Here is a 23,278-nt window from a genome sequence, read left to right as displayed (position 1 = left end):
CACACACAGTGTTCTTGTTTTTTTGAATTGATAGTAAAATTGCAGAGATTAACCTCTAAATACTTTAATGTGTATTTCCTGAATGTACATGGATACAATTCTACTGTATACAGATAGATTTCATTAATTGTCCCCCTAATGTCTTATTTAGTGAAAGAAAAAAAAATTGTTTCTGGTCCAGGATGCAGTCCAGGATCACAACTGAGTTTAGTTGTCATTTCTCTTCAGTGTCTTAATATGGGCAGTTCTTCGTCTTTCATGGCCTTGACATTTTTGAAGAGTACATACCAGGTCAGTTATAGTATAGAATATCCTTCAGTTGCATCTGTCTAATGTGTCTTAGTGGTTAGATTCAGGTTATGCATTTTTGGCAGGAATTCCACAAAATGCTTCTCAAGAGCATGGTGTGTATTTTGTACCATATATTTGTACCATTATTGGTGATGGAACTTTGGTTACTTAAGGTGATATATGCCAAATTTCTTTAAAGTGTCATCCTATCATTCTAACTTTGGTGGTTGTCAAACAGTGATTTTTCAAATTCCATCTACATTTCTTACTTAGAATTCTGCAAGGAATTCAATATGAATTCATAGTGCCTCTAAATGTTTAATAAGTTATACCAGGCATTACTTAACATTTGTGTGGCCTATTAACATTTACAGATTTACATTTATGTGTGTGAAAAGGAGTCATTTAAAACACTAGTAATTTAAAATCCATTTTAATTTGGCTTTGATATATTATTTGTTCTTTAAAAAATTAGTAGTAAAACTTCATTTCACTCAGTACATGCCTAGCAATGGATAGCAAGGGGTAGAAGAGTAGTAACTGGAAGGAAAATGAATTTGTCTAGAGTTAAAAATTTTTTTTTTAAAGATTTTATTTATTTATTTGAGAGAGAGAGAATGAGAGAGACAGAGAGCACATGAGAGGGGGGAGGGTCAGAGGGAGAAGCAGACTCCCTGCCGAGCAGGGAGCCCGATGCGGGACTCGATCCTGGGACTCCAGGATCATGACCTGAGCCGAAGGCAGTCGCTTAACCAACTGAGCCACCCAGGCGCCCTAGAGTTAAAATTTTACTAAGGGAATGATCAATATATAATATAAAGCTATTTGTCTTCATTTCAAGCCCAAATGGAATCTGGAGAGTTGGACAATGACAAATTATATATTGTCTTCATTATTAAAAAGGCTTTGTCCACTTTAAGAATAAATACTAAGATTGTGGCATACTGTTGATGTACATAATTTGTTCCCCAAATGGGCTCTGGGTCTTGAAAAGTATCTTTTACATTTAGGTATCAGATTATTTTCTGCCTTAGGTTATAACTAATATAAACACGAACTTTTAAAATAAAACAATTAGTTCAGTTGCTAATGACCTTGTAATAATTAGTGTTTTGTGGAAAATTAGGTATTTTACCGGTAGGATAGTAAGGAAAGCACACTTTTATCTTTTCAGTAATATAGTGAGACACTCAAGTTTCTATCTTATATAAAATATTCTTTTAACGTAACTGTTGGATTTTGAACCTGAGGATGGTACAATAAAGTTGGGTTTTCTTCTTTTGCTTTCTGGCAGTTAGCCAGAATGACAACAAAGGGGGGAGGGAAAAACTAAAACACAAACCCCATATTCCACTAAACTAGAAGAAAGCTAAAAACCCCAGGCCACAGAATAGGTGGAATGGCTGCCAAGAGCAGTGAGTCTAAGCAGACTGTATGTGGGAAGAAATAGAGTGAGAATGCCATAGCTGCAGAGCTTGGAGCCAGCAAGGGAAGCTTCATGAACCTGAGCGGCCCACCCTGAGATGCAAAGCCTAAATCCCTTGTTTGCGAAAGTAAAATGGGTTTTTTTTAAGCTAATGGCAGAAGTTTCCCTGCACCTGGGTTTGATACTAAGAAGTTGGGAAGGTGAAGCCAAACAAAGAATCACACAAACAAGCCATTTTTTTTTTTTTTAAAGATTTTATTTATTTATTCATGAGAGACAGACAGAGAGAGAAGCAGAGGGAGAAGCAGGCTCCCAAGGAGCAGGGAGCCCGATGCGGGACTCGATCCCAGGACCCTGGGATCATGACCTGAGCCGAAGGCAGACGCTTAACCGTCTGAGCCACCCAGGCGCCCCAAACAAGCCATTTTTACATTTGTCTTTCTCTGTATCAGTAGGGGAAGAGATGTCTTTGCATTGTGAAAACCTCAAGGCTGCCTATCTCCATTGGCTGTTGAAAAGTAAACAAACAAACAAAAAACCTAAATGATTCTCATATAAAACCTTGAATCAAGACAAAGTTTTGCTGGTCAGGAACTGGAACCACTATAGCCTTCTGCACGAATCTCTTACAGATAGCTTGTCCAAAAAAACCTCACCTCCTTTAAAGATGAATTATCAAAAGGATTTCAGTTAAGCACTACTTCCTACCACTCAAGAATCAAAAAGGAAGAAAGTAGCAGAAAAACAAAGGACAGATGAATACTCAACAGAAAAAGTACTTCTATAAAGTAGATGAAAATCATGCCCAGCTGTTTTGCTATGAATTTAAAACACATTTTGGAAATATTTACCACTGAGAGCACAAAGCAGTGATAAAAGAGGTCAGGAAGAGATAGTGTGACTGCATGAGAAAATGCAGTGTCAGCTAATTGAGCAGAAAGAAAAATAAGGTTAAGAAAATAAAACCGTCACTGAAATAAGGGCGAAATTAGAAGGATCACAAGGGACAGTAGAGACTGTGGAAAACAAAATGAAGGACAATAGAAGCTAGAAAAAAAAGTGGGTAAAATTTGCCAAAATGAATAAAAATGTTTAAAACACATTAGAAAAAATGATGTGGGGGGTGCCTGGGTGGCTCAGTCCTTAAGCGTCTGCCTTTGGCTCAGGTCATGGTCCCAGGGTCCTGGAATCAAGCCTCTCATTGGGCTCCCTGCTTGGCGGGAAGCCTGCTCCCCCTTTCCCACTCCCCCTGCTTGTTGTGTTCCCTCTCTCGCTGTCTCTGTCAAATAGATAAAATCTTAAAAAAAATTAAAAAATGATGTGGAAAACAGAAAAGGAGATTCAGCATATGTATATTTGAATCTCAGAATTAGAATGAGAAAACAAATATTTAATATTTCTGACATAAAAATAAATACACACAAAATTTTAAGAATATTTTGACCAGGTTTTTTGTTTGTTTGCTGCAAGGGGGTGTTTGGATTATGGCAAGGCCTTATGATGGTACTTATTAGCTGCATAGATAGAACTGATTGAAATTTAAGCATGGAGATTAGATCCTTGTAGAAATTAGTTACACTAATTTTATATAATCTAATTAAATAGGCAAAATTTGCTTCATGTTAAAGTTTTTATTTTTTATTTTTTAAAGTTTTTTATTTTTTAATTTACCTTGTTTTAGGTGACCTTTGAATGTAAAGAGTGCTTTGAGTAAAACTTTTTCAAATAAAAAATTAGAAAATTTATTTAAATTAAAATTTAAAATGAGTTCTCTGCTTTTTTTAAAAAAAAATTTTATTTATTTATTCCAGAGAGAGAGAGAGTGCGCACGTGCAAGTGGAGGGAGGAGCAGAGGGAGAGGGAGAGAATCTCAGGCAGGCTCCATGCTCAGTGCAGAGCCTGACACAGGGCTTTATCTCACAACCCTGAATCAATGACCTGAGTTGAAATCAAGAGTTGGACACTTAACCCACTGAGCCACTCTGACGTCCTGAGGAATATATTTATTTAATTGTTTGAGAAATTGCTTCATTTTTTCCTTCTCTCCTTCCTACTTTTCTTTTAGTTTATTTTGTTAGTTTTTTAAGAGTAGTATTAAGTTCCCTTCTTTTTAGTCCTTACTCTTTAATAAAGATGTCCTCTAAGAACAAGTTTACTGTGCCCCATAGGTTTTGGTAGGGTGTGTTTCTTTTTCATTGCTCTCTGGATAGTTTGAATTTTCAGTTTAGCTTTCTTTGAACATTTGAAATTTTTGATTTAGGAATGTGTTTCTTAATTTCCAAGCTGTTTTGTTGTCATTTAATTTCTTATTTATTGATTAATGATATTAGTTTGGAATAAGACCATCCAACCCTTTGCCAGCCCCATGTCCATCAGCAGAAGCCAACTTGGGAGTCTTGGAATTCAGCCCGCTTCTGACAAGACCTTTCTCCACACCCCTCTTTCCTCTCCACACATTTTTTATCTTGCTATTACTTTCTGCCATAAAACCATCTTACTGTTTGTCTCCCTTTAAGTAGTCATCACAAAAAGCCCTGGCTTCCCAGGTTATTCTTCATCTCTGAGACTTTAATCTTCATAAGGTTTTGTACATCTTTTTTCACCCCCAGCTTCCCCTCCTTCTCAACTCTTAAAACATATTTACTCTATCCTCTGAGGTAGCAGAGCACTTACCTCATTTTATTGTTGATACTTTTAAAGTTTGTAAACTCAAATTTGGGGATCTAGGTCCTCATAATTGTTTCTCTGTTGGATCCTTAAAGCTTTTATAGTATCCCTCCTGATGTCCCCTTACCCCGATGTTTTCCACCCTCCCTCCCCCCAAAATAACTAGCAGGTAAAGCAGGAATTTTTATATTCCTTGATGAGAAGGGGGAGACTGACTTAAAGAGGTTAAGCTCCTGCCTAGCTAGACCTCAGGAAGAGACCTGAGACTAAACCCTGCCTCCTAACTTCTAACTTGGTATTCTTTCAATCACAACATAGTAATACAGAAATAAAAAGGATCAAACACAGATTTGAACACAATGTCAAAAATGTTAAACATAAGAAGGAAGTAACAGAATTAAAATATATCAGTTAATTAAATGTGAATAGGTCCAATTCTAATAACTCATATTGTCAGATGGAATTGAGGAGTACTTAAAAACAAATAATGAAAGGTTGAAAATAAAGGGATGGGCCAGGCAAATGCAAGCAAACAATATAAAAGCAGAGGTGGTAATATAATGTGATTTTAAGTAGAATTTAAGATTAACACACTGGATATAATGAAATAAGATAGTATGTAATAATGAAAGGCCCAACTAATTAATAAAGTAGCTCTAACAGTCATAACAAGTAGTCACCAAACATAGATGGTATATATAAGAGCAAAACCTGTTCAAAACGCAAGAGAATTTGATGAAAATACAGTTATATTAGGAGATTTGTTATATCTCTTTCATAATTAAATAGATCCAAAAATCACAAATGAGACCGTAGGGAAATAGAATAACACAATCAACAATTTTTTTTTTTTTTTAAAGATTTTAAATAATCCCTACACCCACCATGGGGCTTGAATTTACCATCCCAAGATCAGGAGTTGCATGCTCTACTGACAGAGCCAGCCAGGTGCCCCTCAATCAACAAATTTTTTTTTTTTTGGTAAGATTTATTTATTTAATTGAGAGAGATCCCGGGGGTGGGGTGGGGTAGGGGGGTGGGAGGGGCAGAGGGAGAGGGAGAGAGAGTCTTAAGTAGACTCTGTGCTGGGTGCAGAGTCTAACGCAAGGCTGGAATCCCATGACTCTGAGATCACGACCTGAGCCGAAACCAAGAGTTGGTAGCTTAACTGACTGGGCCATCGAGGCGCCCCAATCAATACATCTTTTGAGGGAAGAACTCATTACTTCAAAAGCCCATGGAACAATTTTACAAAATCAGTCTTGGACTTAGTAGCAACGTAAATCGTAAATCAGAAAGAAGCAGAAATTTTATAATACATGTTCTCTGGTAATTTATTCTTTTAGAAAATATTTTTGGTCTGTTATATTCCTAGCATATGAGTAGATAGTGTGGTTTTGTTTTTTTTTAATTACCAATTACAGTAAAATTGCCCTCATTTTGGTATTCAGTTTTTTGAATTTTAACATGTATTATACAAATGTATATAGTCATTTAATCATTACCACAGTAAGGATATTAAGCAGTTCCATCATTCTAAAAAACTAGTGTCTTTTTAGTCATACTTTTCCCCTGCCTCTAGCCTCTGGCAGCCACTGGTTAGTCTTCATCACTATAATTTTATCTTTTTGAGAATGTCCTATAAATGGAATATATTATGTAAACTTTTCAGACTTTTTTTTCACTTAGCATAATGCCTTTGAGCTGTATCCAAGCTCTTGCATGCCAGTAGTTTCTTTCTTTTTATTGCTGGGTTATATTCCATTGTGTGGATGTTTCAGAGTTGATTTATCCATCCACTTATTATAGGACATTGGATTGTTTTCAGTTTTTGGTGGTTATGAATAGACCTGTATAAACATTTAGGTACAGGATTTTATGTGAATATTAATTTTTATTTCTTTAGAGTAAATACCCAGTAATAGGATTACTGGATCATATGGAAAATGCATGTTTAAGTTTGGAAAATATTCCATCCATTTTTTAGTAAAGTGATTGTATCATTTTACATTTCCACTAATGGTATATAAAAGTTCCTGTTTCGAGAAAGACATGTATCATATGATCTCACTGATATGAGGAATTCTTAATCGCAGGAAACAAACTGAGTGTTGTTGGAGTGGGGGGAGGGGTGGGAGGGATGGGGTGACTGGGTGATGGACACTGGGGAGGGTGTGTGCTCTGGTAAGCGCTGTGAATTGTGCAAGACTGTTGAATCTCAGATCTGTACCTCTGAAACAAATAATGCAATATATGTTAAGAAAAAAAAAAAAAGAAGAAGAAGGTAGCGGGAGGGGAAGAATGAAGCGGGGGAAATCGGAGGGGTAGACGAACCATGAGAGACGATAGACTCTGAAAAACAAACTGAGGGTTCTAGAGGGGAGGGGGGTGGGAGGATGGGTTAGCCTGGTGGTGGGTATTGAGGAGGGCACATTCTGCATGGAGCACTGGGTGTTATGCACAAACAATGAATCATGGAACACTACATCAAAAACTAATGATGTAATGTATGGGGATTAACATAAGAATAAAAAAAAAAGTTCCTGTTTCCACATCCTCACCTGTTATACTTAGCACGATCAGACTTTAAAATTTTAACCATTCTAATAGGTATGTATGTGTTGGTAGTCTCATTGGTTTAATTTGCATTGTCTAATGACCAGTGATGTTGAGTGTCTTTAAAGTTCTTATTTGCTGTTTGTTGACTGTATTTTGAGTGTGTGTGTGTGAAGTGTATAAATCTTTTGTTCATTTTTTGTTTTTTCTTATTGTTGAATTTTGAGAGTTCTTTATATATTCTGCATATGAACCCCTTATTACATGATATATACTTTGCTGATATTTTCTTAGACTGTGGCTCCTCTTGTCATTCTCTTAACAGCTTATTTCTAAAAGCAGAAGTTTTTTATTTTGATGAAATCCAGTTTATCAATTTTTTCTTATTAATGATGGTTTCAGTGTTACATCTTTTGCTTAACAGAGGGTTGCAATGATTTTTCTTTATGTTTTTCTCTAGAAGTTGTATGGTTTCATGTGTTATATTAGGTCTGATTCATTTTTGGATACAGTATAAAGCATATGAATTGAAGTTCTGTTCTTTTCCTTTTTTTTTTCCTTATATATTCTAAAACTATTTGTTGAGAAGACTGTCCTTTCTGTACTGCATAGCTTTTGCACCTTTGTAAAAACTTAGTTGTTTATATATGGTGAGTCTATTTCTGGACTCTATTCTAGCCCATTAATCTATTTGTCTATGTCAGAATGCTTCACTGTCTTGATTTCTATAGCTTTATAGTAGGCCTGGAAGTCATATATTGTTAGTCTACCAATTTTGTTACCTTTTTCAAAATTATTTTGGCTCTAATTTTTTGTGTTTCCCCATGAATTTTAGAATCCATTCGTTGATTTAAAAATAAAAGCCTGCTAGGATTTTTATAGGGGTTGCATTGACTATATAGATCAATTTGGGGAGAACTGACCTTTTAACAATATTGAGTCTTAACAATCACAGAACAAATTATGTGTCTCCATTTATTTTGGTCTTTCAAAATTTCTTTCAGAGTGGTTACATGTCTTTTACATCTTTTGTCAGATTTAGCCCTAAATATTTAATAGATTTTTATTTAAAAATGTTATTTAAATAGAAGAATCCTTTGTTCATTGCTGATATATAGAAATATAATAGATTTTTTTAAACGTTTAGTTTGTATCCTCCAACCTTGCTAAACTTGCTAATTAGTTCCGGGAGCTTTTTTTTTTTTAAATTCTGTAGATTCCATTGAATTTCTACATTTTTTCTTTCCAATCTGGGTTCTTTTTATTTCTTGTCTTATTGCCCTGGCTTTAAAAAAAAAAAAAAAAAAAAAAGTCTTAAAAAAAGTGAAGAGGGCTGATATATCCATCTTTTGTTCCTGATATGAAGGGGAAAAATACTCAGTTTTTTACCATTAAGCGTGATGTTAGCTGTATGTTTTTCATAGATGCCCTTTATCAGGTTGAGAAATTTCCCTTCTGTTTCTAATTTGCTGAGAGGTTTTATCAGGAATGCATGTTGGATTTTGTTAAGTGCATTTCCTGCATTTGTTGATGATCATATGAAGTTTCTTTTTTAGTCTAATAAAGTCCCATTGATTTTTTCATTATTTAGGATAACCCCAACAATGAATGTTGTGATGTGTTGTTCTCTTATACATATTTGTATTAGTTATGATAAAATTTTGTTTAGGATTTTCATATGTAATCATGAAGGATATTAGTCTATAGCTTTTAATTATAATGTCTTTGGTTTTGGTATCAGGGTAATGTATAACTCATAGAGTGACTAAGAAAGTATTCACTCGTCTTCACGTTCCTGGAGGAGTTTGTTTAGAATGGATTATTATTTAAATGTTCAGTAGAATTCACTCTGGGCCTGGAATTTTTTTCATGGAAAGGTTTTTAACCATAGATTCAATTTCTTTAATAGACGCAGGACTCTCCAGTTATCTATTTATTTTTTATTGTGGTAAAATAAACATAAAATTTACCATTTTAATCATTTTTAAGTTAACAGTTCAGTGGCAATAAGTACATTTGCATTGTTTTGCAACAATCACCACTATCTGTTTTCAGAACTTTCTCATCACCTCACACAGGAACTCTGTACCAATTAAGCAATAGCTTTCACTCCACTTTCCCCTCAGCCTGTGGTAACCTTTATTCTATCTTCTGTTTTTATGAATTTGCCTGTTTTAGATACCTCATAGGTGGAATCATACAGTATATTTGCCCTTTTGTGAGTATCTTATTTCACTTAGCTTAATGTGATCAAGGTTCATACATGTTGTAGCATATCTCAGAATTTCATTCCATTTTATGACTGAATAATGTTCCATGATATGTATAAACCACATTTTGTTTATCTGTTCATCTGAGCACTTAAGTTGCTTCAGCCTTCTATTGTAATACTGCTATCAACATTGTTGTCCAAGTATCTGTTTGAGTTTCTGCTGTCACTTCTTTTGGGTATATACATAAGAGTGGAATTGCTGCATGATATGGTAATTGTATTTTTAGCTTTTTGAGGAAACATCAAATTTTCTTCTGTTCCTAGTTTGTTGAGTGTTTTTTATCATAAAAGGATGCTGAGTTTTGTCAAATACTTTTTCTGCATGAATTGAGATGATCATGTGTTTTTTCCCCCCATTCATTCTTTAATGGGATATATTATTTTGATTGATTTGCTCATATTCCACCAATCTTGTATTATGGAGGTAAAACTCACTTTATCGTGGTGTATAATCCTTTTAAGAGGATGCTGAATTACCTTTGCTAGTATTTTGCTGGGGATTTTTGCATCAGTATTCCTCTGGGATTGTACCATCTTTGTCTGGCTCTGGTATCAGAATAGTGCTAGCCTCCTAGAATGAGCTTGGAAGTGTTCCTTTCTCTTCCGTTTTTTGAAAAGTGAGGAGGGTTGGTGTTAACTCTTTAAATTTTGGTGGAATTTACCAATGAAGCTATCTGGTCCTGGGCTTTTCTTTGTTGGGATGATTTTGATTACTTATGGTCTCTTCAGATTTTCTTTTTCTTTTTAATTTTATTTATTTGAGAGAGAGACAGAGTGAGAGTGAGCACAAGCAGGGTGAGGGGTAGAGAGAGAAGCAGACACCCTGCTGAGCGGGGAGCCCCATGTGGGGCTCTGTCCTTGTCCTGGAACTCTGGGATCATGACCTGAGCTGAAGGCAGACGCTTAACCGACTGAGCCACCCAGGGGCCCCAGATTTTCTTTTTCTTGATAGGTCGATTTTGTCAATTGTGTGTTTTCAGGAATTTGTTCATTTCATCTAGGTTATCCAGCTTGTTGGTGTATAATTGTCCATAATATTATCTTATAATCTTTTTTTGTCTGTAAAATTAGTAATGTCCCCACTTTCATATCTGAGTTTTGTAATTGGTCTTTTCTTTTTCCTTAGTCTAGTTAAAAGCTTGTCCATTTTGTTGATCTTTAAAATAAACAAACAGACAAACAAACAAACAAACCAGGCATAAATAAACCAGGCCTTGGGCATGGATTTTTCTCTGTTGTGTATCAATTCCTTTTGTCCTTTATCTTGGTTCTGATCTTCATTATTTCCTTCCTTTTATAGCCCTTAGTTTGCTCTTCTTTTCTAGTTCCTTAAGGTGTAAAATTAGGTTATTGATTTGAGATATTTCTTCTCTTATAATGTGTTTATAGCTATAAATTTCGCTCAGCACTGCTTTTGCTACATCTCAAATTTTGGTGTACTGTGTTTTCATTTGTCTCAAAGTATTCTCTAATTTTTCTTATGATTTCTTCTTTGGTCTATTAGTTGTTTAAAAGGGTGTTATTTAATTTGCACATGTTTGTGAATTCTCCAGTTTTCTTTCTATTACCGATTTCTAGTTTCATTAGATTATGATAAAAAATACTTCATATGAGTTTAGTCTTTTAAAATTTATTAGTACTTGTTTTGTAGACAACATATGGTCTGTCCTGGAGAATGTTTCATATGCGCTTGAGAGAACTTTATTTAAAAAACTGAATTAAATATTGTATTAAAAGTGCAAGCCCAAATGAACAATAAGAAAAAGCCAAAATGACAGTTCTTCTGTGGATATTGTGATTTATAAGAAATACATATTTGGTTCCTGGCAGAGAGTTTTTAAAACCCTTTGATTTTCTTAACTGATCAAAGCAGTGAAGATGTCTTTTGTTTTTCATAACTAGCCCCTTCCAACCGTACCTGAATTTATGTTAGTACTATGACTTCTGGAAAGCCTCTAAGGATGGAGGCTGGTTGCCTGGAGAACCAACCATGTGATAGAGGGTTGGGATTTTCAGTCCTACTCTTTCCTCTCCTACCTCGGGAGAGGGGAGAGGGAAGAGGGAAGAGGGATGGGAGATTTTGTTCAGTCACTGAAGGACAGTGATTTAATCAATCATGCCTAAATAATGAAACCGTCATAAAAATGCTAAATTTACTGGTTCTGAGAGTTCTGTTTTGGCAAACACGTGGAAGTTCTGGGAAGATGGCATACTCGGAGAGGGCATGGGAGCTTTGTGCCCCTTCCTCATACTTTTCCTTATTTGTCTCCTCCATCTGGCTGTTCCTGGGTTATATCCTTTTATAATAAGATGATACTCTAGTAAGCAACTTTTCCTGAGTTCTGTGAGCCACAAATTAATCCAATTAAGGGAGGAGATTGTGGGAACCTTTGATTAATAGCCAGGTGGTCGGAAGCACAGGTAACAACCTGGATTTGGGATGGCATCTGAAATGGGAGTGCAGCAGTCTTATAGGACTTATTATTAGTTAGCCCTTACCCTGTGGGATCTGACTGTATCAGACTGAATTGAATTGTAGGACACTGATGTCCCTGGAGAGTCAGAGAATATCTGGTCACAGAAGTGTTCAGTGTTGTAGGAGAGTAGAGGAGATACACAGGAGTGTTTTTTTCTAGATGTTCAGCTTCAAACTGTTAGGAGCTCCTTGTCATCCACATGAAGAGGTTGAAAAGATAGTTTAATCAAATCTAGTAAGAAGTTGGCAAAGTCAGATTTATTAAAAAGATTCCTACTGTGGCCACCTTTAAAAGCAAATTAAGAGCCACTTGCAAAACAGAAGAACCAGACTTGGTGAAGAAGCAATTTGAGCAGATGAAAGCTAAAAAGCTCAGTGTCTGCATAGGAGATTCACCAGAGGGACAAAGGAAAGATGAAATGGGGGACTTGCAGGGTCTGGATCCAGATGGGGTGCCCTTTTAGGCTGCCTGTGTGTATTGACTTTGATGGTAGGATGCCAGTGGGCATTGTTACCTGAGGATGTGCTCTGTCACTTTCAGATCTAATATCTCAGAAGAGTAACTTAATGATACATATGACAGAGACCGTCATTAGACCGTCAAGAAATATATGAAAAACAGGAAATTGTAAAAGAGAAGAAGGAGATTGGGAGAGGGAGATAAACAAAAACATTTTGGGAACCGTGAGTTTCTTTTCTTGGATAGCTAGCAAAAAGCCAGTCTGCCCTTGAGCATGTTGTCTGGAGTAATTAGGGAAAAAAAAAGTTCTTTATGCTCTGAAAAACTTTGAGAATTTAACTGGAGAGTGTGTATGACAGGTTTTCTCTATGTAATGTCTACAGTGGCCTTAATTTAGTACCTGCACCAAGTCAGAACCATTTCCCTCATCTGAATTTTCTCAGGCTTTGTTTTGTTTTTAAAGTATTATGAATAAAATGTAAATAATTTCATACTTTTTAAAAAAGATTTTATTTTTATTTTATTCATGAGAGAGAGAGAGAGGCAGAGGGAGAAGCAGGCTCCCCACGGAGCAGGGAGCCCGATGTGGGACTCCATCCCTGGACCCTGGCATCATGACCTGAACCAAAGGCAGATGCTTAACTGACTGAGCCATCCAGGCACCCTTCATACTTTTTATATAAATGGTGTGGCATAATATTTATTTATCTAGACCTGGTGAATACAAGATTATTTAATAGGAGGTTTTTGTTTGTTTAGCGGCATAGAAACTTTAACTTAAATTTTCCTTGGACTATGTTATTAGCACTGTCATAATTGCCCATGATTCTAGGTATGGCTTTATCAGCTCCTTTATCACTCTAGCCCAAAACACAAACTTTTTTTTTTTTTTAATCTTTGGCATACAGAAAGACGTGGTATAATGCATATTTTAAAGTGCATTTTTATTATGTAATTTGTGTTTGTAGTGGATCACCAGAAATCATCCAAGAATTACTCATGTATTTCCATATTGGTGACAGGTGTTCTCGTAAGCATTTAGTGTATGAGGGTGCTGTTCATCTTACTTGTGACTGTTCTGAATTAATTGTGACAAGCTAATAAGGGCTTTTGAAAGTTTCTTTCCAGGCTTCTTGAGCTAATGTTTTGCCTCTGGCCAGTGGAGTAGACAGCACATTAATTTTGATACTCTTTAAAGACATGTGGGCAGTTACTGTTCATTTAAGCCAGATGGCATGTGTCAACTCCTGTTCCTGGAAAGGGAGAGGGTTTTTTTGGAGGGGGAGGGGGGCTTGTAGTAAAACCTTACATGTCTTCTTATGGAGCTCTTCTCTTTACATAAATTAGTACTTACAGAAGATTTTCATAGCACTTTAAGCACTCCTCCTTTCACTTATGAAGAAGATTCTTAGAGGATTGGGCACAGATGTTTTTGTGTGTAAATTCTTTTGCAATTGTGCAGTAGCAAGGGATCATTGATAAAGTTATATAGAATGAATACTGTTTTTTAGGATAAAAACAAAGAATTCATAAGACAAGGAGTAAGTGGCCCTTTAATGTTTTTACCAAGCTGCTTACAGTCAGAATCTGGGTTAGGGGTTTGGCTGGCTGTGGGCAGAACTCTTAATGATGGAGTGTAGTTGCATTTGGAGCCCCTTAGAGAATTGCCTTGATCCAGAGTCAGCCATAGATAGTCTTCTCTACATGAGCACTGTGAATTCCAGCACTTGGCTTTTAATGTGCATCCTTAATCACCTTACACTGAAGTTTATTTTTCCATTAAAATTTTTATTTTTTTCAGGCAAGTACAGGTAGGTAAGTGTTTTGAATTCTGCAAGCATTTGGTTTTCATTTATCCTAACTAAATCCTAAGCTGCTGAACTTTACTGACACTTTTTTTTAATTTTCACATCCATAACTCCAAGAATTTAGGGTGTGGAATTCGGGTATTTGATAAAGTGGCTTTTCTGTGTTCTTGTTTTCTTGGTAATTGATTTTAAAAGTATTATTTTACTGGGATGCTTATCAACATTTTCATTTTTTTCAAGGTGTTGACTTTAAGGTGAAAACAATTTCAGTGGATGGAAATAAGGCTAAACTTGCAATTTGGGTAAGAGTTTTAAAAATGTATTTTATATAAATATTCATCTTGTATTTTTTAAAGAAGCAGAAGTTGATGTGTGTAGAGTTCTAGAGGTAAACAATTTGTATTAAATAACTTCTGGACAATTTGTTGGTTAATGGATAAACAATAAATGGCTATGTCTTATAATTGGGTAATGAGGCAGAGACTTGTTTCACTTACTCAAAATTTTAAAATATATAATCCCTTAAGAATACTTTTTTTTTTTTAAAGATTTTATTTATTTTTTTGCGAGACAGAGAATGAGAGACAGAGAGCACGAGAGGGAAGAGGGTAGAGGGAGAAGCAGGCCCCCTGCTGAGCAGGGAGCCCGATGCGGGACTCGATCCCGGGACTCCAGGATCACGACCTGAGCCGAAGGCAGTCGCTTAACCAACTGAGCCACCCAGGCGCCCTATAATCCCTTAAGAATACTTAAAAGCAGAATAAAGTATAGAAAAATCATCTTATCTGCCAGAAAGGATTATTGTTATTGAATAGTTTCTTTAAAGTTTTAAGAAGACAGTGTATACTCAGCTAACACTGAAGGCAGTTGTTGGGGAGAAGGGGATGAAGTGATGCTCAGGAAAAAAAGTATTTTTCATGTTAGTATGTTAGTATATTCAAGAAATTTGAGTTTGCCAACTTTGGACTTATTTTCTAATATCAGTGCCTAGTCTTTACTTACTGTCCTTTCATTTGACTGTGAACCCAAACATTCTGATACATGTTGCTTTCCTAAGACCTTTTCATGATAGTGCTGACTGAATAAAATAGCAATAACTGTCAGAAACGTCCAAGATGCTCAGTGTCTGTCTCTGTCTGCCCGTTTCTCTCCCACTCCTACCTACCTACCTACTTCTCTCTATATACCTAAATGATTGTAATATATTACATTACATATATAATTTATAAAAATATGCTCTTATATATCTGATTCCCACATATACTATGATAAGTAAATATATAAATACATTTTTGTTACATGTGATAATTAGAACTGGTTAGCAGTCATCACATTGAGGTGTACTTCAACATGGTGATTAAATAGTAAGTGTTTGGGTATCAGTTACAGATTGAAACAGGAAGTGTTCATGTATTGTATGATCTGATTCATTTTCCTGGCATTCTCTGAATGGCATATTATTTCTAATACACATTTTAACCCAAATAACAAGTAACTGTGTAAGTGTGTCTCATGTTTTTCTGTTAATTTTTTTCTAACATTCAATACTTTACATGATTGGTAGCCTATTTGCCCCCTCCCCAAAATATAATTATGATATTAATAAGAATAGTAATGTCTAACAGAAAACAATTTGGAAAATGTTGGACTAGGCCATAATAAAATATATTGAACAGTTTAAGAATGCTGGCTCCTTCCTGTACAAAAGTGGGAGCCTGATTTTCCATATGCTTTTCATGGTTGAATTTATCACTTTTTTATGCCCTTGCTACTGTTTTGTGAGATATACATGTTAGAATAGGATCTAAGGCTTGGTGGTTTCCGTGAGATCTTTCTTTTATGCAAGAGGTTTTTTAAATTTACTTTTTAGTTCCTGTATAATAAAAAGGTTGGCAGGTATTACTGAGGTGACATCTTTATCATAGGCGTATAAATATTTTTTAAATAAGAGGCTCAATCTCAGAACCCTGAGGTCATGACCTGAGCTTAAATCAAGAGTCAAGCTCAACTGACTGAGCCACTCAGGTGCCCCAAATGTTAATGTTCGTGTGTGTGTGTGTGTGTGTGTGTGTGTTTGTAATACTAACTCTGTCATATGCTGCAAATATTTTTTTCCTGTTTGTCATTTGCCTTCAAATCTTGTTTAGGATGAGTGAGTGTGTGTATGGGGTATGGATGGTGTGGGGAGAGATGTTTTTGCTATACTAAGGTTTTAGTATTTTTGTGGTCAGACCAGTTTTTTTTTTTTCCATGAATTTGGGTGTTATGTCATATTTAGGAAGCCTCCTCACTCATAAATAGAAATACATGAATCCACTGTTTCCTCTAATTCTTCTTCTTTTTTTTTTAATATATATATATATATATATATGTATAAATCAGTTCCTCTCCTGCTTGGACGCTCCTCCTAGGATCAGTCAAATAGAATAATCAAGTACAGCCCTGTCCTCACTGCTCCCAAAAGTGCCACTCACACATCACGGCCTGCTTGGCACCTCTAAAGCTATTTTTCTCTAGATCCTGCCCTCACTTCCCCTCCCACATTTTAATATTTAGCCTTTCCAGATCCTTCCTTGTCCTTTATCCATTTCTGTCTTTAATAATCTCTTTTCTCCTCTCCCGTCAGAGAAGAAAACGACAGATAATAAGCTCTTCTTTTCTTATCTTACAAGGATGCTATTACAGTTGTTGCAAATTCCTATCTTGAAAACAAAAACAAGCAAAAATCTTAACTTTTGACTATTTAAGCTTATAAATTTTATAGGTGTAATATATCCTTATCCAATATTGTGGCAGAGGGTTTTTGCTCAAATTATCATACCTACTTAAACATTTTTATAAGTGGATCCAAAAAATCAAGACTCTAAATAGCTGGACTAATTTAAATATTTATGTGTAAAGTGTCAATCGTGTAGTATTTTAACATTAAACATACTTTTTTTTTTTGCCCTACTCTTTTTTTTGTTTTTAAGATTTTATTTATGAGAAAGAGCAAGAGAGCCTGAGCAGGGGGAGGGGTAAAGGCGGAGAAACAGACTCAACACTGAGCATGGAGCCTGACATGGGGCTCAATCCCAAGATCCTGAGATCATGACCTGAGCTGAAGTCAGACGCTTAACCAACTGAACCACCCAGGCGCCCTGCTCTAGTCTTTATTTTTAAAACACTGGGCTTCATGGATATTTTAACTAGAATCACAGTTCTGATTTTTAAAAGATTTATTTATTTATTTTAGGGGGGAGGGGCAGAGGGAGAGAGAGAATCCCCAAGCAGACTCCCCACTGAGCGCAGAGCCCCACATCCCAGGCCCTGTCCCAGGCCCCTGAGATCATGACTTGCGCTGAAATCAGGAGTCGGATGCCCAGGGCACTCCGCAGTTCTGATTTTTATGTTGTGTCTCATCAGAGCAGTTACTGAAGTTGATCTCAGTGAATATCAAGGGAAACAAAATTCATACTCAAATGCTTCCGCTGTTTCTGGAAATTAATTTATTATAGTGTGGATACGGTTTTGTTATGAAAACAGAATTTTTCTGTTATAACAAAAAATCTTGTGACTAAAATATTTCTTGCTTGGTCCTTGCCCTAACCTATATCAAATTATCCAAATTATAATCTGCTTTAGATAGTAAGTACACTTCACTTTATGCACCTTTAATTTATATTACTGTTTTTTGAAAAGTTGAGTCAACATGCAAATTGAGTAATTTTACATATCAGAGGTTTTGTAAGAAACTTTGAAGCAAAGGGAATTTTTGTAAAGAGAGAAATCATTTTTATCATAAATTTATCTGTTTAGAAAGTTTAATTTTGTTAATTTTTTCACTTCAAGATGGCAGGGGTAGGGGCTGTTTCTGTAGTGGTGAGAATCTGGAAGCAAGGACATTCTGCATTTATGTAAAGCGTAGCTGGGGAAGAGTAGTAGATTTGCAAAGTGGTTTACTTTGAAAGTTATTTTCCTCTTAAGTTTCTCTTCTGGGGCCATAAATTACTCATATATTCTCTACCTATTGCTCTTTTATTAAAGCAGTCTCTATTTTGGCCAGGGAAAGAAAGTACGTAAGTAGGAAAATAAGTAGCTGGAGCCTGTCACTGCTGGTTTAAAATGCCTCTCCAATCTTATAAACCTCTTAGAGGTTATTAACATGTTTTATGTCTGAAGGAGCTTCTGCTTGCCCCATAGCTAAGCTCGAATTTATAGCTATGAGACTGGCAGCTAAGTTGATGTTTGACATATGTCTTCACTTTTCTTCAGGTTATTTGATATTAGCAGACTGGAAACTTTTTCTTAAAGGGCAGATAGTAAATATTTAGTCTAATCCAAAGGCAGGCCATGTGGCAGTGCATCGTCGAACGGGCCTGGCTGTGTTCCAGTAAAACTTTATTTAATAAGACAGGTGGTGGGCTGAGGGAGCCGTTTGTCAGCTGCTGCTTTGCATAATCTTAGGTATCTTGAAGCCACAGTCCAAGGATGGTAGAAAGAAGACAGAAGGAACCCGGTCCAGAAGTACAGACTTGTTAATTAGTTTGGGTTGGTTGGCTGGTTGGTTTCCAAGGAAAGTTGAGCAACTGTCCTGTGGCAAGAATCGCTCTAGGCACTGGGGTTAAACTGATGATTAAGCAGATGAAGTCTCTTTCCTCATAAAACTTGCACTTCCTAGCTGGTGTACATCTTAATGTTCCTCTCCCCCAATTATGTGTCAGAAACATGTGATAGCAAGTGGTTTGGTTTTAGGCATTTTCCTAAAAGAAGATACAGAGAAAATACTTTTAAGACTCCAACCTAAAAATTGCTTACCTAAAATAAGACACTCCTGTCATTCTCTTTTAAAAAAAATAAGTGGTTCTCAACCTTGATTCTACATTAGAATCACCCGGGAAGACTTTGAAAACTTCTGTCTTACCATAGACCAATTAAACCAGAATCAGTGGGGGTTGGACCCAGGCATTGGAATTTTTCATTTCCCAGGAAATTTCACTGTGCTTCTGAAGTTGAGAACCATGGCTTTCAAGGAAATGGGTTTCACGTGTGATAAAAATCTTAAAAAAATACCCTTTTACTTAAATGCATTTTTCTAGAGATGAGTCAGTATTTATTAATTTTATTTTATGTAACACTTTTCAGTAAGAGAACGCATCTAATTTAAATTTCAAGTTTTAAATGAGCTTGTGCATGGATATTTTTAATAATGCTGTTTGACTCTCTACTCTTAATATTATTTATACTTTTTAAATTTAGTAATAATTGGTTGTCACCTTTAGGATACTGCTGGTCAAGAGAGGTTCAGAACATTAACTCCCAGCTATTATAGAGGTGCACAAGGTGTTATATTAGGTAAGGTTTTACTTTACAATACTGCTTTAAAAATATTGTTGTTTTATTATTGCAATTTCTGATTTTCCTTATCTGTGAAGGTCAGTAAGTTTTTATTTTTCTTCAGGGGTACCTTTATGTAACTTGAAGTTATATTAGCTTCATTTAATATTAATGAATATTTAAACTTTCAAAATTTCTTTTCAGGCCTTTGTCTAGCCATTAAAAGATAAAGATCAGATCAATTTATTTGGTTTAAAAGCACATGTTGATGAAGACGTAATTGAGGATTAATCCACATGTAGTTGGTCTGTCTGAGGAGTGTTACCAGAAACTGATCTTCAGTCAGCAGTGCATTAACATTTGCTGTGCGTTTATAAAGGAAGAAGCATGCTAGTTGCTTAGTTGAATCTGTTTTATTAGTCCTAAAAAGTATAACAAAGCACTTAGCATTGTTGATTCATAATCATACAGAATTTAAAAACCAAATGTGGATTCTCATTGTAAGTTGTTGAAAAGTACTTGTTACTAATATTCCTGGAAAACTTTTAAAAATAAATATTGGACAATTTTAGGGAAAATTGTCTTTTTATATTATGTCATAAATAGTGAGGTTTTAGGTTCATTTCATTAATTTAACAGCAACTCTTATTTTGGTTTAGCATCTTTAAGTTTAGAAAACACCTTTTTTTTTTTTAAAGATTTTATTTATTTATTTGACAGAGAGCAGGAGAGCACGGGCCGGGGAGCAGCAGAGGGAGAGGGAGAAGCAGGCTCCCCGCTGAGCAGGGAGTCAGAGGTGGGGCTCGATCCCAGGACCCTGGGACCATGACCTGCCCTGAAGGCAGTTGCTTAGCCAACTGAGCCACCCAGGCGCCCCTAGAAAGCACTTTAAGTTAATAAGGTCTTTATATTAATAAGCTCTTAATATATTTTAATGCAGTGGGATGGAAGATGAAAGTGATAACAGGGAGACAATCAGGATCTTATCCGTTAAGTTTACATATTTTTTCAAAGTTGAAATTCTGGTCCTTGTAAGAAACAAATTAACAAGGTCATAGATGTTTAAATCCATGGAAAAAAGTTTGGTATTTTGCCACAGATTTGTATCTGAATGTTTTAGTTTTTGGATGTCTTTTATTGTTAAGAATGGGAACAGCTGTTGTTTTGCTTAAATTAATTTTCAGTTATCACACAGGATATAATTCCATTTCTCTCACAGTGTGTCTTAATAAAATTGAAGTGTGTGTATGTATATGTTTATTATTATTTTTAATACACTTGTTTCTTCCATCTGGCTGAGTAGATACTGATTGTTAAGCATTTGAAGGCTTAGAAACAGACTTGCCTATCTAGAAAGATTAGCTTGTAGTGACATATCAGAAATATAATGCCATTGCTTCTTACTTTTAATGCTTATTTAATAAGTGACCCTTTTTATTTCAGTTTATGATGTCACAAGAAGAGATACCTTTGTGAAATTGGATAATTGGTTAAATGAATTGGAAACGTACTGCACGAGAAATGACATAGTAAACATGCTAGTTGGAAATAAAATTGATAAGGTAAGAAATCAGACACTTGGCATTTTGACTGTATTTTGGTAGCTTTTCTTAATCTTTATATTTACCTTTTAGGAAAATCGTGAAGTCGATAGAAACGAAGGCCTGAAATTTGCACGAAAGCATTCCATGTTATTTATAGGTAGGTGTGTGAACATTTATCCTTTCATTATTAATGAGGAATTTTAAAATGGAGTTTTTGCTACATTTTTCTCTTTATGAACAGTAAAATGTATGTACTTAGTTCATCATTTTCTTGTGCTAACTGTAGAGCCAGGTTCATTTTTCCTTCTGTAAAAAAAAAAAAAATCGGATCTCATTATGTGAATTTGTATAGGACACAGATCATTCCTCTCAGGATACAGTGGCATTCAGTAAAGCCGGGCACCCAGTGTTAGTTGTACCTTGCTGGTCCTTGAGCTGACAGCAGTGGTACCACCTGGGAGTTTGTTAGAAATGCTTCATTTCAGTCCCAACCCAGCTTTTCGGAATTAGAATCTGTATTTTTTTTTTTTTTAAGATTTTATTTATTTACCTGTCAGAGCACAAGCAGGGGGAGCAGCAGGCAGAGGGAGAAGCAGGCTTCCCGCCTAGCAGGGAGCCCGATGCGGGACTGGATCCCAGGACCCTGGGATCATGACCTGAGCCGAAGGCAGATGCTTAACGACTGAGCCACCCAGGCATCCCTAGAATCTGTATTTTAACAAGATCTTCATGTGATTTGAATACACATTAATACTTGAGAAGCATGGTAAAATGAGGTTTGGCAAACTACAGCATGGAGCCAAATGTGGTTCTACCATTTGTATTGGAACACAACCTTACCTGTGCAGTCATCTACATGCTGTGTGTGGCTGCTTTTATGCTTCATGGCAGAGTTCAGTGGTTACAGCAGAAACCATATGGCATTCAAAGCCTAAGATATTTATCATCTGGTCCTTTACAGGAAAAGTTTGTTGACCCCCTGTCTAGAAAAGTGGACAAGCTCTATCACTGTGGAGATTTTTTAACGTTACAGGTTCCCTGGGCCTTGTCACAGGTCTGAAACTGGGCCTGGAAGACAGTTTCTAAAAATATCCTAGTTGATTCTGATGTGAAGCCAGCTTTAGGAATTACTGATTTAGCTATTCCACTGTTAGGATCTTTTAGGAATTAGGAAATGGAAATAAAAGAACATCATCTATAGATAGAAGCAGGGTGCTATAAGTGGAAGGTAATAGGCAATTTTAGAAAGGAATTGAGTACTACCTTTTCTGTTTACTTGCTGGGTGTCCTTCATTTTGATACATTAGTTCAGTAAACGTTTATTGAACACTGAGAATATAACAAACAGATGAACAAAATGGACAAAGTCCCTGCCCTCATGAAGCTTACATTCTAGTAGAGGAAACAGACTTAAATAAGTAAGTAGTGCTATGAAGGAGAGAGAGTATGATGGGGATGGGAGGTAATTAGGGGAAGTTCTTTGAGGTAGTGCCATTTGAACAAGAATCCATAAAATGAAGATCTAGAGGGAGAACATCTCAGGCTGAGAGAATAGCAAATATTTCCTGAGGTAGGAACAAGTTTAGTGTGTTTAAGGGATAGGAAGAAAGCCTGTGGGCTGGAGCATAGTGTATGTTGGGGGCAAAGGTGGTGATGGCGGGAGGTGAAATTTAAAAGGTCATGTTGGGCCTTGTAGGGTATGGTAAAGAAATGGATTTTATTCTAAGTGTGGAAAGCAGGGGAGTAGTGCTGTGATCTGATATTCTTTTAAAAAGACCTGTTTGTACAGAAAATGGTCCATGAGAAGCAGAAGCAAGAGGCTTGTTATGGCCCAGATGAATAATGCTGTGCCTTTGACTATGGGAGTGGTTGTGGGTGGCTTCTGGAAGGTTGGCAGATCCAGGAGATATTTGGATGGTAAAGGTGACAGGCTCTGCTGATAGATTGGGTATTTTTTTTTAAAGATTTTATTTTTTTCATTTGACAGAGAGAACTCAAGCAGGGGGAGTGGGAGAGGGAGAAGCAGGCTTCCTGCCAAGCAGAGAGCCCGATGCGGGGCTCGATCCCAGGACTCTGGGTATTGAGGATAAGGGAAGAGAGCAATCAGGGGTAACTCTGAGTCTCTGGCATTTAGGATGAAGACATTGGGTTTGACAAGATGGAGAATGCTAGTATTTTTTAATTTTTTTTTTAAAGGTTTTTTTTATTTATTCATTCGAGACAGAGAGAGAGAGAGAGAATATGAGCAGGGGGAGAAGCAGAGGGAGGGGGAGAAGCAGGCCCCCCGCTGAGCAGGAAGCCCGATGTGGGGCTCGATCCCAGGACCCTGGGATCATGACCTGAGCCGAATGCAGATGCTTAACCAACTGAGCCACCCAGGCGCCCCGCTAGTATTTTTTAAAAGAAAAGTTTCAACCAAGGGCGCTGGGGTGGCTCAGTCATTAAGCGTCTGCCTTTGGCTC

At 36.3% G+C, this 23,278-nt stretch overlaps 1 protein-coding gene across 1 annotated transcript in view; it reads left to right on the top strand.

The window, feature by feature from the left end:
- RAB18 (RAB18, member RAS oncogene family) overlaps positions 1 to 23,278 on the top strand; it is a 33,436-nt gene that overhangs the window by 6,847 nt on the left and 3,311 nt on the right. Inside the window, exons 3-6 of the mRNA XM_034987225.1 lie at positions 14,197 to 14,258; positions 19,218 to 19,290; positions 20,716 to 20,834; positions 20,907 to 20,973. Of these exons, the coding sequence (XP_034843116.1) occupies positions 14,197 to 14,258; positions 19,218 to 19,290; positions 20,716 to 20,834; positions 20,907 to 20,973 (321 nt within the window). The remainder of the gene's footprint in view (positions 1 to 14,196; positions 14,259 to 19,217; positions 19,291 to 20,715; positions 20,835 to 20,906; positions 20,974 to 23,278) is intronic.

The sequence above is a fragment of the Mirounga leonina genome, unplaced genomic scaffold (genome assembly GCF_011800145.1).
Source record: "Mirounga leonina isolate KUSES-001 unplaced genomic scaffold, KU_Mleo_1.0 Mir_413, whole genome shotgun sequence".
NCBI classification, from domain to species: domain Eukaryota; kingdom Metazoa; phylum Chordata; class Mammalia; order Carnivora; family Phocidae; genus Mirounga; species Mirounga leonina.
The sequence above is the reverse complement of the archived record's forward strand: the minus strand, read 5'-3'. Positions and strand labels throughout refer to the sequence as shown.